The sequence below is a fragment of the Perna viridis genome, chromosome 12 (assembly GCF_037379345.1).
Source record: "Perna viridis isolate PV_CMFRI_1.1 ecotype Kerala chromosome 12, ASM3737934v1, whole genome shotgun sequence".
NCBI lineage: Eukaryota > Metazoa > Mollusca > Bivalvia > Mytilida > Mytilidae > Perna > Perna viridis.
In genome coordinates, this window is record NC_142456.1 from 23,363,834 (window position 1) to 23,377,902 (window position 14,069).

The 14,069-nt window shown below is 30.9% G+C and overlaps 2 protein-coding genes across 2 annotated transcripts in view; one reads left to right on the forward strand and one right to left on the reverse strand.

Moving 5' to 3' along the window:
* The first annotated feature begins 5 nt into the window (after positions 1-5).
* LOC148601744 (uncharacterized) lies at positions 6-8,099 on the forward strand. Its single transcript, XM_088556051.1, has 7 exons — positions 6-112; positions 2,259-2,333; positions 2,800-2,841; positions 3,395-3,525; positions 4,830-5,048; positions 5,864-5,916; positions 6,676-8,099. Exons 1-7 carry the CDS (start codon positions 49-51, stop codon positions 6,776-6,778), a joined length of 687 nt encoding a protein of 228 aa, XP_088412177.1. The 5' UTR covers positions 6-48; the 3' UTR covers positions 6,779-8,099.
* Positions 8,100-9,426: 1,327 nt separating this feature from the next.
* LOC148601745 (DNA ligase 3-like) overlaps positions 9,427-14,069 on the reverse strand; it is a 33,214-nt gene continuing 28,571 nt past the window's right edge. The window contains exon 22 of the mRNA XM_088555178.1: positions 9,427-13,869. Within this exon, the coding sequence (XP_088411304.1) occupies positions 13,765-13,869 (105 nt within the window). The 3' untranslated portion in view covers positions 9,427-13,764. The remainder of the gene's footprint in view (positions 13,870-14,069) is intronic.

Genomic DNA, 14,069 nt, shown 5'->3' on the forward strand with positions numbered 1-14,069 from the left:
AAAACCAATAACGGAAAGTGACAAAATATCCGTTTCTTAAAATTGAAGATGGAAAAAGTACATATGACAGATCAAAATGAGCTCTTACTACTGCTACAGATTTCTGACAGTGGTAAATCAGAATAATTAAATCACAACGGACACTAATATTCCCAAATACAGATCTTGAGCGCCCATATTGATTTAAAAGGAAAATATCATAGAAAGAAAAAAAATCACTGCCACTGGCCTGATACAATTAATACGAGTTACAGTCTTTAATGTAAATGTTTTGATCTACAGTCCCAACCCATATTTTGGATATTTTTATCAAAAATGGACAGGATGAAACCTGAAACACTTTGCCCAGGGTATCAAAAGATTTTAGCCTGCAGCAGTTATAAGCTTGGCGTAAAAGATGACTATACTAAATAGCATTCACAACCCTGGCAAGGGGCTAGTCCCCTTGTCTACAGAGCAACTGGGTTGTGTGCCTCATGTGGTTGAAATGGGTACCCGTGGCATGCTAAATGCTGAGGTTGTCCGGCCATAATTTCCGAAAAATGCCATGTTCCTCACACTTTAAAACCATGCTGTGGTATTTGACAGGAGTAGGTGCCTCAGCTTTGCTGCAAGAGGCTATTAAAGTTGCCTGATCCTACCCACCTCTTTGTATTTCTGTTCTACTGGCAATAAACATTTGTTGACCTTGTCATTAAATTAATATCAACCATTAAAAAAATCATGTTCATCATCCTGTTATAGTTGAAATACTGCTGCTTGGGCATTAACACTGATTCTCTCTAAGGATCAAATTCGGTTGGACATGCATAGTAACAGATTTTGATGATATTTAAAATTTTGTAAACATGCTACATATGTCATCTGAACTTTAAAAATAAGCAGTGATCTTATGTAAGTGTTATGGTTGCCATGGAAATAGTGTTTTATTTTGGGGAGTTTCATTTGATTGCCCTTTTAGAGGTATTGGGTCATGAAATGTGATTAATTTATAAGGAAATTATTTACTGCTCATAAATCTTTTTTCATTTCATAAAAGTGATCCTAAATAACATTTTCAAAAACAACATCAATCAATCAATCTGAAACACTTCCAAAGAAATGTAAGTTTGGCCTGTTTTGGATTAGTCCAGATAATTATGACATTTGTTCTCAAGACATTGTTTAAATCTGATGTTTAGGCGACCAAGCAAAACAAAAATTAGCCTCCCAAGATGACATGAATATTTAGACTGTTTTTAGAGCTGTTATAAGTCTGATTGAACTTGGACCTTTTACTGCTCACATCACTTTGCAGAATTTTGTTGGCCCATGCATAGATACATTGTATCAAGACCCAGTGCCACAGAATATGAAAATTTACTTCAGTATGAGAAGTGTTTAGCTGTTTGTGACATCAATCACAAAGATTTTAATTGCGGTTATCATGGAAGTTATTAACTTCTGAGTATTCTCCGATTTAAAGTCCAGTCAATCCGAAAAACAATTACCATTAATCTAAACAAATTGTAACAGAAGTCCTTTAAGTTTTAATCTATAGCATTATGACCCAAATAAACACAGAAAAAAATCTTAACAAAAACCTTAAAATAAGCATTTCAATAACATTGGAAAGGGAAGATAACTCTGTAAAAACGACATATTTACAATAAAATTTGTTAAAATGTCATAACTATGCCTTGTCTGATATATAGTGGAATTATTTTGGATGTAAGAAAATAAGTAAACAAATTATTTATAATATTCACCCCAACTAAGTACTAAGAGGGGGGTAGTTTTTTTATTGGTCATTTTCTAAATTCCATAATAATTTCAAATTCAATTAATAATTTTGTAATAAAGCACTTGCAATATGAAATCACTAAAAAAACTGGAAGGGTAAGCATGTCTTTCTCACCCAGTGCCATCTATCACATTTCAGGATGGTGAGAAGGAAAATTGTCAGCTCAATGAAAAAAATAATAATGATGAAGATTTAGAACTGTTAAATTACTTTATCAAAAGGGAAACAGATACATTATGGTAAATTTGAATTACTTCATTACCCTACCAGTGCACCTGGTCCATGCTTTCAGTTTTAGGTGGAGTAAAAGTTGCTCAGTTGCTCTTGTTTTTTGTAGTCTACATGTCTTTTTTTTTGTTATTTCTTGTTTTTTGTTTTCCATGTCTGTTCATTATCATTGGATTATATTCTTATGATTTCTGTTGGAATCTTGGTTCCCTTGATTATTCTTTGATAAACTAATCTTATATTGTAGTCTTTCCAACTGGAGGATTTTCCCACAGTGTTGGACTAGAATCTGCATTAAAACATCAGTATGTTACCAATAAAAGTAAGTACCTGTAAATTGTATGTTATATTAATACCTACATGTAGATTATATAACCAGGACAGATATGGTGAATATGTCAAAGAGACAACTACCGCCAGGATTAAAATGTTAACTCAAGACCACTCATTTGTCTTCACACTACAGAACATCATTACACACAGGTACAGCAAAAGATTTGCCCCTATATACATTGTATTAAAATAATCTGTAGAAAAGTTAAAACTTATCAAATTTATTATTTTTGTGAGGTGGGTTGTCAATTGCCGCTTTGACGCCACTGCACTTGTTAAAAATGAAGCATTTCTTTTGGTAAGATCTTGAAAAATATTTTTTTTTATTAACGGAGAGTAGGTGTGCAGTAATTGTTGTATTACAAAATAACATTGTAATTAGTAATGAATTTTTTTTAAAAACTTGTTTCATTTCTGCATTTTTATTAAATAAATACTATGAAAAATATTTCTAGGTGAACTAAAAGAGTGTTTTGGATATTGCCTTGAAAATGCAGGTGAGTTTTTATCTACATATATGTGCAATTTGTAAGACTATAACATGTCTATACTGATTTAATGTTGCTTATAATGGATCTTGCAAAACCTGTAAGCATATCATTCCTCGGAACATTTTGATTAAACTTGGTGTATTCTAGTATTTTTTGTGGGAAAATTTGGTTAAGGTCAAAGGTTAAGGTCACAGGTAAAATTAAGTTTCCCAAACAACCTTGTTAAGACTATTGAACAGTATCTATCAACTTTTTTATAATCATACTCTCTTTATTTGGTAAAATTAGAAACCTAATCAGAAGTAACAGGTCAAAGATAAAGGTCACGTGACCATTTTCTTAGCTAAGACTGATGCCACACTTTGTGGCACACACTGTGGACAATAACCCACAAAATGCTGACGGCAATTTTAATGAAATTTAGTAAACTAGATATATAAACAAAAATGTTTTAACTTTTTATCGTTTTTCATTTTTTCAAGTCAGACTTTGAATATGGAAAAAAAAACATGGACAGGCATAGCATGTGCATTATTAAGTTTTTTTTTTGTATTTGCAGGATCGTTTGGAATACCATTTGTGACAGCAAGTTTTAAGTCATGTATAGATATACAGAAACTTGTTGCCATTGACAACCACTGTGATGTGTGCACACCAAATCATGTGGTTAAAAGAGCTAGTACAAGACAGGTATTTAAATATTGAATAACAAAATTTTTATTTAAAGCATGAAATTAATCATTGCAGTTACTTCTAATTAAGAATCTCAGTATTTGTCATGAAAAAATTCAGTGTTTCAAGGCCTAATCTTTTATTTTTACTTTTTAAAATTTTAACTATTGTTTCCCCCATCCCATGGCCCATTCATATGTTAAAAGGCATGACACCTCAGAATGGACATAGTCATTTTACGTTATAAGTGTAAGTTTTTGTAAGAATCAGGCAAAGTAGAAAAAATCAGAAACATGCATACTAAAGAAGTTTAATTATTTGTTGCTTGGCTTTTGGTAGATGACTGTCTCATTGGCAATCATACCTCATCTTCTATTTTTACACACTCCAAAACCCAATGACCTTACAATGTTATTTCACTCAAGGATAATTTCTATACTTGGAATCTCTGCATCACTGGATGTGTTCATCAGAAATTTTTCAATAGAATGTTCGAAAAATGAGGTCTTTGACAGAGTAATATGCCCTTGAATTGTTCATTTTCAGTGCATTTCAATGAAATTATAACTCAAATTACAAAAATGATATAGAAAATTTAGTATTTTTTCTTAAATTCTGATGGTGCAAATAGTCCAATTACAATTTCAAAATGATGGTATTTTGTTCATACCTAGTTTTACCCACTGCCTGATTCTTACAGAGACTGATGCTTAATAACTGGTTATTCAGTCTAGTTTTGAGTAGATTTTTTTTTATACTGATCCTCCAGAGGTTTATATTGGTATTTTTGGAAATGCCTTATTTAGACATTTTGGGGAACAAATTATCGACAGATTTGCCATTTGGAACATCAAATTAAGGAGGTAAAGTCAAAATTTTGGGAATATTGCATGATTTTGATATATTTTTCTTTTGGAAAGAGTCTTCTACAGGACCATGCTAAATGCCAGAAAAATGCATGTCCTCTTGTCTGTCAGGTTATTGGTTACACAACTATTTTCAAAATGATATTCAAAGAATGCTCAACTTGATCTTTTCAAACTCTAGCACAATGATCACTGGTACATGTTTCTAATTTGACGGGAGAGCATGTTTTGACTTACAAAATTATACTCTGCGGCTGATGTATAAAGATTGAACTCTAGACCACTCTGTGACAAGCCAGTGATTAACCATTCAGGGGCAGATAATTTGAATAGCGCAGACCTCTTTGTGTTAAAACAAAGTATAGAGATTTTTATGTTCATGTGTCAAACTTTACAAATTTTGATGGATATTTACATAGACTTAGAGTAAATTAAGTAAATGTATTTCAACTTCAGGGAAGATCCATGTTAGAGACATGTGGCAGAGCTACAGGAAGTAACTTGATTGTATCTCTGTTAAATAATTTACCTCATTGCCATCTACCTGTTGTTTATGGCTTGTGCTGTGGAATTATGGGAGTAAAAATTACCTCAATATGGACAGCATTTCTTTTCACAATGATGAGGACAACTGTCGCTAGTACTGTTAGGCTGGATAAAATAGGACCTCAAGAGGTAATGCCTTCAAAAAATTAAAATGGGAGATAATTTGTACCTTTATGCCTGTCTTAGAAAAAAAATAGATCTGTTTACTATGTTTACCAAGGACTGAATAGCAAAATTGCTCAATTTCACCATTTATGTTGAACTGAAAATCTTCAACATTAATATGATTATAAATGTTCTGAATTAAATTTTGCTGGATTCTCCCTTCAGTTTGAATCCATGGCCAAGCCAAACCAGAGATTTTAAAATTGGTAGTCACTGTGTCTCCCCAAATAATTATCATTTTGAAGATATTGAAGATAAAGTGGTGCCTAGTTGGCTCAGAGTCAAAATAAAGTGTACAAGTGCGGTGACACGACTACCTAACAGCTGTTGCATTTTAAGGGGGTAGACCTAGTGTAAGGGACACAACTCGTACAAGCCATTGGAACGTTTTGTATTCAGCATTGTACATCAATTACATGTAAGCATCAAAGTAACGTAGACTGATTTCATTCTGTTTCAAATGAAAGCTTGATAGACTTAGGTGAAATTGAATATGAAACAAACATATCACTAATTTCAAGAGTTAAGTCCCTTACTGTAGGTCTACTGCCTAATAAAAAACACCCAAAAACGGCTCAGTGTGTCAGACTGGTATAAGGTGGAGTTAATTTTGTCTTCGTGTAATGCAAGAAATATCTGCCATAGGCAGTAAAACTACAATCAATCTAAATACAATGAACAATTGCTGATAGCCTGCACAATGTGAAAGTACACTTTTAATTTAAAATTTATGAAATAATCTTGTGTTGCAGTTCTGCAATATTTTTTTTTAATTTAAGGCTCAGATTATTCAAACTGAGTTACAGCAGAGGATTCCAGAAGTTGTTGAAAGGTATTTATTTTAGAATCATATAAATAAATCAGTAAAGTGGATAGTAAGTTTCAGTGCATTTACTGTTATTTCAATAATTATTGTTTTTGTTATGAAAAAAAAGTGACTCTTTTTTTTACTGAAGTATTACAGTAAAATTTTAAAGCCTTTCTCAAGCACGACTTTTCACAGATTTGCCAAGATTAAGTCTACATCTTGGCCTTAATTGACAAAATGGCAAATAATAAATACACTATCTATAGTACTCAAATTTTTGAAACATTTCCTCAAGTATTTTATAACTTTGGATTACATTGCATCTTTATATATTGAGATTTTTTCTTGTTTATTTATTTCCTAAAGAAAAGTCAATTGGAATTTGAATGGACTTCTCATGGAATGACACCAGTATATCCAACCTTTCATGTTTATGGCTGTCCTCTTGGCTTTCTTTATTCAAAAGAAGAGAATGACAAACAAAAAATAGTTTCATGTGGCCTTAGTCTTTCAAACATCTTTTTCTTTATTCTATGAAGTGTCATTTCATTATACATTTGTAGTAATATATTGTAAGTCTTAAAAATATTTTTACTCTACAAAATGTATTCTCATTCTGAAAAGTTAAAACACTTCCTTGTGGCCTAAAATTTTCAGATCATTTCATTTCACAGATCATCTACACTTTTTGATAATCTAAAAATTATTTTGATTTAGTCTTTATTAATCAAATATTTTTGTCCCACAAAATGAATTTACAGTAAGCCCCATTTTCAATTTCAGATACAAGAACAGATCACTAGATGAAGCCTGCATGACTTTCCCTGCCATGGATATAATACAGAATGCACATGATAACATGTTTTCTAAATTATTTTACTCTTAAATTATATATTTTATCCCTTTGACCATAAAGCAGGAAATTTTCACTTGGCTCTGATGGTTCTACACACAGACAGACAGAGCAATATAGATTATCACTGTCTGTCTGTCCTTTCACGTGTAGGAGGATAAATTAGTTAAAATGCTTTGAGAGAATTATATTTTTTCTGCACATTTTAGTATTTGTAATTCTAGATGCTTTGGTAAGTTTAGTCTGAAAGAGGAAAAGTTTAGAATAGGTTTTATTATTTTGTTATAGTTTTCATTTTGAATATTTATAGTTTTCTTTTTATTATACAAAAACAACACAAATCTGACAAATTATGAAAATTTTTGTATTTCTGTAGTGCTACCTGAATTTTTTACTCTGAGCCATAATACTTGTTGTTATTAATTATGGATAAATATTAGCATAAATAATAATAGTAATTTTCATACATTTTTTTAAAGAATTATTATGAATTTATGTTTTTTGGGTTCATTTTTTTACAACTTGGCTTTTCTCTATATTTCCAAAGAAAACCCTCAAATGCATTTGGGTATAGAATCTGACCAGGATTTGTTTACTCCAACTCTTCAATATGTGGACTTGTAGTTTTGATGTATAGGTTCTTTTACTTCCTCAGATTTTACCAAAATTCTTTGAAGAGTTACTGGTAGGAAGAAAAATTCCTCACATTTAGCAGAATTACTTGAATAATTCCGATTGTGATTACATTTAAACATGTACCATATCCATGGAAGGAACTAACTTCCTTCAAGCAAAAAATATAGAAATGAATATGAATTGTTTACATTTGCACATCTCTGTATGTGTCGCTCATATGGTTTCACTCATATTGTTATAGTGGTGATAATTTTGCCTCTTGTTATGAGATTTTGTATTTAAGGAGGTAGACTGAGGGTAAGGAACATACCTCTTGAAATCAGTGATATGTTTGTATCATATTCAATTACACCAAAGACTTTCAAGATTTCATTTGAAACAGAGTGAAATCAGTCCAAGTGACTTTGATGCTTACACGAGATTGATGTAAAATGTTGAATGCAAACGTTTCAATGACTTGTAAGAGTTGTGTCCCTTACCATAGGTCTACCTCTTTAACTTCACAAGAGAGTTCTGGACGTCATTGTTATATAAATATTATATTAATACATTATATTTACTTGCACCATGCATTAGCTGTTACTTACCGGTATTTGTTAGTATGATAGTGTTCATTGTTTATATGCAAGAAGTTTGTTACTCAGATATATATTTTTTTATATCTTTTACAAGTTCATAGTTTTTTTTTTAAATAAATAAAAAAATATTTTACAGCCTATCATTAAAGTTCTGTTATATTGTGAGTTGATGTAACCATGTATGATGAAAGGGAGAAAACTTTCAGACGACTCCATCAGTTAAATCATTTACTCATTCAGGGACCGTGGACAGAAGTAATTTGTGAACTAATTAAAAATGAAATCTCATATTACTTGCCAAATTCCATACTTGTCTGCCTTTATCAATTCACATTAAAGTAGTGATTAATGCAAATGTAGGGATCAATTTTCTGTCAGAGTGAGTTGACCGTGACCTCTGACCTTGTTGAACGTTTCTTTTCATTATTTCATTAAACACTCCTTCAAATGTTATTTGAATGTAAGTTTTTTTTTTTGTTTTTTTTTTTAATAAAACCCTTGTTCTTTCTTTGGAGTTTTTAAAGATAAAACCCACTAACATAAAACCTATGGAAAATGGAGAGAAATCCTTTTTTCCACCAAAAATTTCAAATGCTTATATCTCAAAAACAAGCACTGACCCATCAATCTTCTTATATTGTTCTAGCAGGATGAAAGATCTTAAAAGATTTCGCAACCCTTTGAAACCTTATTTTTCTAAAACAGATCATCAAACATCTTTAAGTATACTCCAGTATAAAAGCTACTTTTACTATACCGGTAATCATATTTTTTTCAAAATGAATACATTCTGAATTTGTTTGAATTAATAGCGGAAAGTATCAAATTTGAGACCAGAAACAACAGAACTCAGATTAAAAAATAAAATGTTATTTTAAAAGTGGCCCTAAACTTTTGTGACGAGTATATATTGTCAAAATATACAGAGCTTATAAACAGTCATCAAACAGGAAGACTGCTAAATTTCAGGCCACTATGATGATTCAGAAAGTGGTCAATTTTTCTTCCAAAAATGAATCCCACCATATGGCAGAATGTGTTAAATTTCAAACCGTTGTGATGAGTAGTTGCTGAGAAAACTGATGGAAAAAAAATTGTTTGGACAGCAATGTGGACAGGAATAAAACAGTATAACCCTTCTCTTTCAGAGATAATAATCATTCAAAATTGCACATTTATACAGCTTGTGCCAAAAATTTAAATGATTGTGGCCAGTACAAATGTAGTAGCAGGTAAATTGTAACAATTGTATCAATACTTTATACTGAAATCATATGGTCAAAATATCAAACAAGTTGTCAAAACCCAAAGCCCAAATTTTAATCATATGGTACTGCAGATGTCTTAGAAGATCAAGCCATTATTACAAGTAGTTGTAGAGAAAACTGTTACAAAAATAAAAGTGTGACAGACAGGCTGACAAGGGTAAAACTCTATACTCCTCCTTTCGGAGTAAGAAAAAAAACACACATTACAAAAAGTTTATTGCTGCCTAAAGAAACAATGGATAAAATAAGATGATAACAACATGTATTATTACATAACTAGCAGTCTTTGTAAAAATCATGCAAATTCTGTAAAATGTGATACACCCCAAAAAAGGGCTACACATTTTTATTTTTGTTATTAAGTTGCTTTATATGTCTATGTTGAAATGTTATAATTATTCATTCCAATCTGTCTGTTCTTAGTAGATAATCCACAGTGAAAATTCAAGTTTCTATTGAATTTTACTGTCATTTACAGAGTTATCTCCCTTTATTTTGAATTCCACAGTACATTCTATATAGTTTTCATCTCCTATGAGCATGGGTTATATGAAAAACCACATTTAAATTTCTGTTAACTACAACATTTTAAACAAAATATCAAAAATAAAAATATGTAGGCTTTCCAACCATGTATCACATTTTGCATGATTCTTAGCTGGAGTACTACTTTAAAACTACAACCATGTAAAAAATGCAAAGTACAGTGATACTAGTCTAAACAGAATCTCTTTAGAACTTTATAATTTGGTATAAAAAGGTGAAAGGTTATGCAGGTTCAAAATAAGTTTAAACTGATATAAAGGGACTTCTTAATCAGGGAAGGAAACTCACTCAATTCTAGCAAGTCCTGAATACAATTTTTCAATATATTTTCTAAACGGATATATAAATGTTTGCTATAATTAGCCAGTCCTGCCAAAAAAATAGTCAGGCTGGCTACTATTTCTAACTCTGTCTCAATGTGTCTGTTTTAAACAGGGTTTGGTTTAAATAGCTTTCACTGTATTACATGTTTACAGTAGAATCTGTCTTATCTTCACATGAGTATTACTGAATCTTGTAGATTATGACATTTTTGCTAGTATTCTTCAAATAACGTGTTTGGAAAGATTGGATAGTCCATAAATATAGATTTGCATATGACCATTCCAGTTGAACATTTGGTACATCTAAGGTAGATTGCTGTCATGCTTTTTGTTCTATTGATGATTAATAGTAGAAATCAATTGAGATATATTCAAATGGCAAAATACAAATTATTGCCCTTTATAGAGCTGTAAGTTCTGGTTGGTCAAAATCATAGAAGTCCTGTTCTTTGTTATTCCAGTGGATAATTTCATGTATGTATGTAAAATTAATACTGTAATCTCAAAAACAACAAAAATGAAAAAAGTAACCCATGCAAACTTAACATAGCATTAAACCCGTATATAAACCTACCCTAAATAAGATGAAATATTGTCTAAGAATGTCATTAAAAAAATCAACTACAATTTTATCATAAAATTTGTATGTATCATATCACAGAAAACCAGCCTGAATTTATCAAAACCATCCAACAGGTATTTACGTTTTACAATATTTAAATACATGAATCTTTGTTTACCACAACCATGTTGGATTACATGCAAAAAAGGGAGATAACTGTCATTCTGAAAAGATTACCTCCACTGAGAAGCAGATTGGCTATAAATGGGTTATTCCAATACTGTAAAAATAAAGGAATGTACAAGAACATAAGGGTAAATCCTCCAACTTATTATTACACTGATCAGTTGTTCATTTCCTACGGTACATGTAATGGTAATAGTACAAAATCTACCTACTGACAAATCTGTAAAAAATATTTATGTACATCATGAATTTAAGACATGTACATGTATTATCATAATGGGGGTTATTTTGGCAGGTGTAAAATTTGGCGATTTTGAAGCCATAGAGTATGCCATAAATTTTAGCATTTCTCTTTTTAGCAGATGATAAGTTATGCATTAAGTACTTATGCCCAGTGTAAAATTTTTGCCGAATTTATTTTGGTGTTATTAGACAAAACGCTAAAATAACCAAAATAAGCACCCCATAAAACTTACCCATTATATGGTAATATTATTCTGAAAACTGATACAGGCAAACGGTAATAGGATGAAACAATATATTGAATGTATCAATTCTCTTGAATACAAAAACATAGTTTTTTTTGTGTAGTCAGAATTTCCTCTGACCCTGCAACCCTCCTCTTATTATTTGGATATTGATATGACCCAACATATCAATATCCAAATAAAAAGAGGAGGGTTGCAGGGTCAGAGGAAATTTAGACTATTTCTATGTTGTACCTTATTTTTATAATTTTCACTGTAGAAAAATATTATGAAAAAATACATCTTTCACAATTTACATACAAGGCATTTATCACATTCTGAAAGCTGCAAAAAATAAATACCAACAGACATAATAAACTTTGACTGATTCCACAAGTATTAGCAACTGTGAAAATGAATATTGAGGAGTATTTTAATTGTTGAGATGGCTAGTTAGCAATCCACAATCACTCATCCGACTGGGACTTTTAAATGTATACTTTGATTAAAAAAATCAAAATCTTGTACTGAAAAATGTTTGACAAATCAAATCACTTCATATTTCACACTACATCTTGATCAACAAAAAAATCTATTCACTCAAACAAAGAAACAAAAACTTTAAAAACTTCAAATATCTAATAAGTCAAAGCCCAAACCATGAAGAATAAAGTTGGACTATCCAAACAAAATTTCTGACCACACTTTTATTATCCATTCAAATGTAATCTAGTATGTTCTAACTAAAATTAAACAATAGTATCTGTGACAAAATTTCAAGCCAAAACTCATACAGCCAAGTCTAAGTAGGAAGAAAAATCAAAGAAATATGAGAAAATCAATGCATGCAAGATCTTTTTTTTTAAAGTACATAAATTACTTGGAACAGTTTTGAAACACATGCCAAATTCCAGAGAAAGTTTCACTAATTAATTCTGTGTCCTGTGCTATGCCTTTAATATGAAATATCAGGAACTGACTTGCTAAAAGAATATAAAACAAGCTTCTCACCATTTTATAAGTGATAAAGATTATTTTACTCTTGGTCAGTTTTTTTATGTTGTATTAAGCAATAACTTACTACAATCATACATGAAGTATTTGGCTTCCCCAAACCAATGGAGGGATAAAGCAGCTTTAAAGCATCTTACATATGCAGAGTGTATGCATGTAACAACAAAAAATTTGTTTAAATTGAAAATTAGCAATAGTCTGTGATAAAAATTAATCCATGGATGCCAACACATCCTACGAATTAGGGAAAAGAAGTTAGGCAAAAATGAAAAAAAATCACACACACAATACAACTCATTGTGATATAGCAAATTTCATAACAACCACATAAACCATGTCCAATTTGAAGGAAGAGAAAAGTTAAACAACTAAGGTACATACTAAAGTACACAAAATTTCAGAATTTCAGCTCCCTATTCAAAGTAGGAAGTATTTGTATAACTGGCTTAAAGTCCCATGCAAAATTTCAAACAGTATATACTGATGAACATTTTGTAAGTTACAACAATCAAATATTCATTGGAAAAATTGAACCTACAATTTCATGCATATAGGCATTTACATGAGAAGTATTAAAACTAAATGTACCAAAGTCTATAAAAGAGGGGGGATATGTAAATGGTAAGCTACATTTTCTTATCTACATGTGTATAATATCACATTTCTAAACCAATCAGAAAGGGTGATTCAACAGAGACTAGTGAATTGTTCCTATATTAATATAACATAAAAAAAACTTCCCACAAATATGACTATAAAAATAAATTGAAAATTTATATTCTATGTTTTATCCAATTCTAAGTTGGTGCATGTGAAATTCTAACAACTGAGCAGTGATTTAATTTCTGTGAGAGATTTTCTACCATTTCCCAATTAACCAACATATTTCAGAGAGAAACTGATTCTCCTTCGGCATATTTTAGACTTTTATTTCTCCACTCACTATAGTAAAATTAAGATTATAACATGCTCGCTAAAGCAGACATGTTGAAATAACTTAACTACTTATTACTAAAGGAGAATCTATGTATAAATTCAAATCATTATTCATCATTTGTTGGTACTTTGCACGCATAAAACTATTTATTAATTCCAAAGCCCTTTTGCTCTAAATTTCATCTTGACCCACCCATGGTTGTGTACAGACCTGTTTATGCTACTTTAAGTCAAGGCATAGTTTTAGTCGTATTATAAAAAGGAGTTGTAAAATCTTGAACTTTCTGTCATTTTAATATGAGTATTAGGAAGAGATTCACAATTTGCAGTCAAAATTAGAAGAAACTATGCTGAAATTGTAGGAGTAAACAGGTCTGGTTGAGTAAGGTGTTAAATGAACAATGAACATCATTAACCATATGTAAGTACATGTATTAATAATATCTAATGTAATACAATTCTGCCAGATGAAGATATTCTGATCACATGACTTTTGTACATCATCATGTGACTAGGTATGGTTTTATTGGTTGTAGTTCCTGTTTCTTGATACTCTGCCACAACCAATTTACTGTCACACACATTGCTTTACCTTTGGTAGAAGTTGGCTGTAAGAAAATAAGGTACTGTTACTAAAGTTGAACGGATATACATGTATCAACATGAAGTTAAATGCAATGTTGTGCAATGTACAGGAATTATTCTGACAGCAACCAAAATAGCTTACATCATATTTCTTATCTATAAAAATCCAAAACCAAATTTGAAATCGATTCATCCATTGGAATTCTGACAAGATAATTGAGAA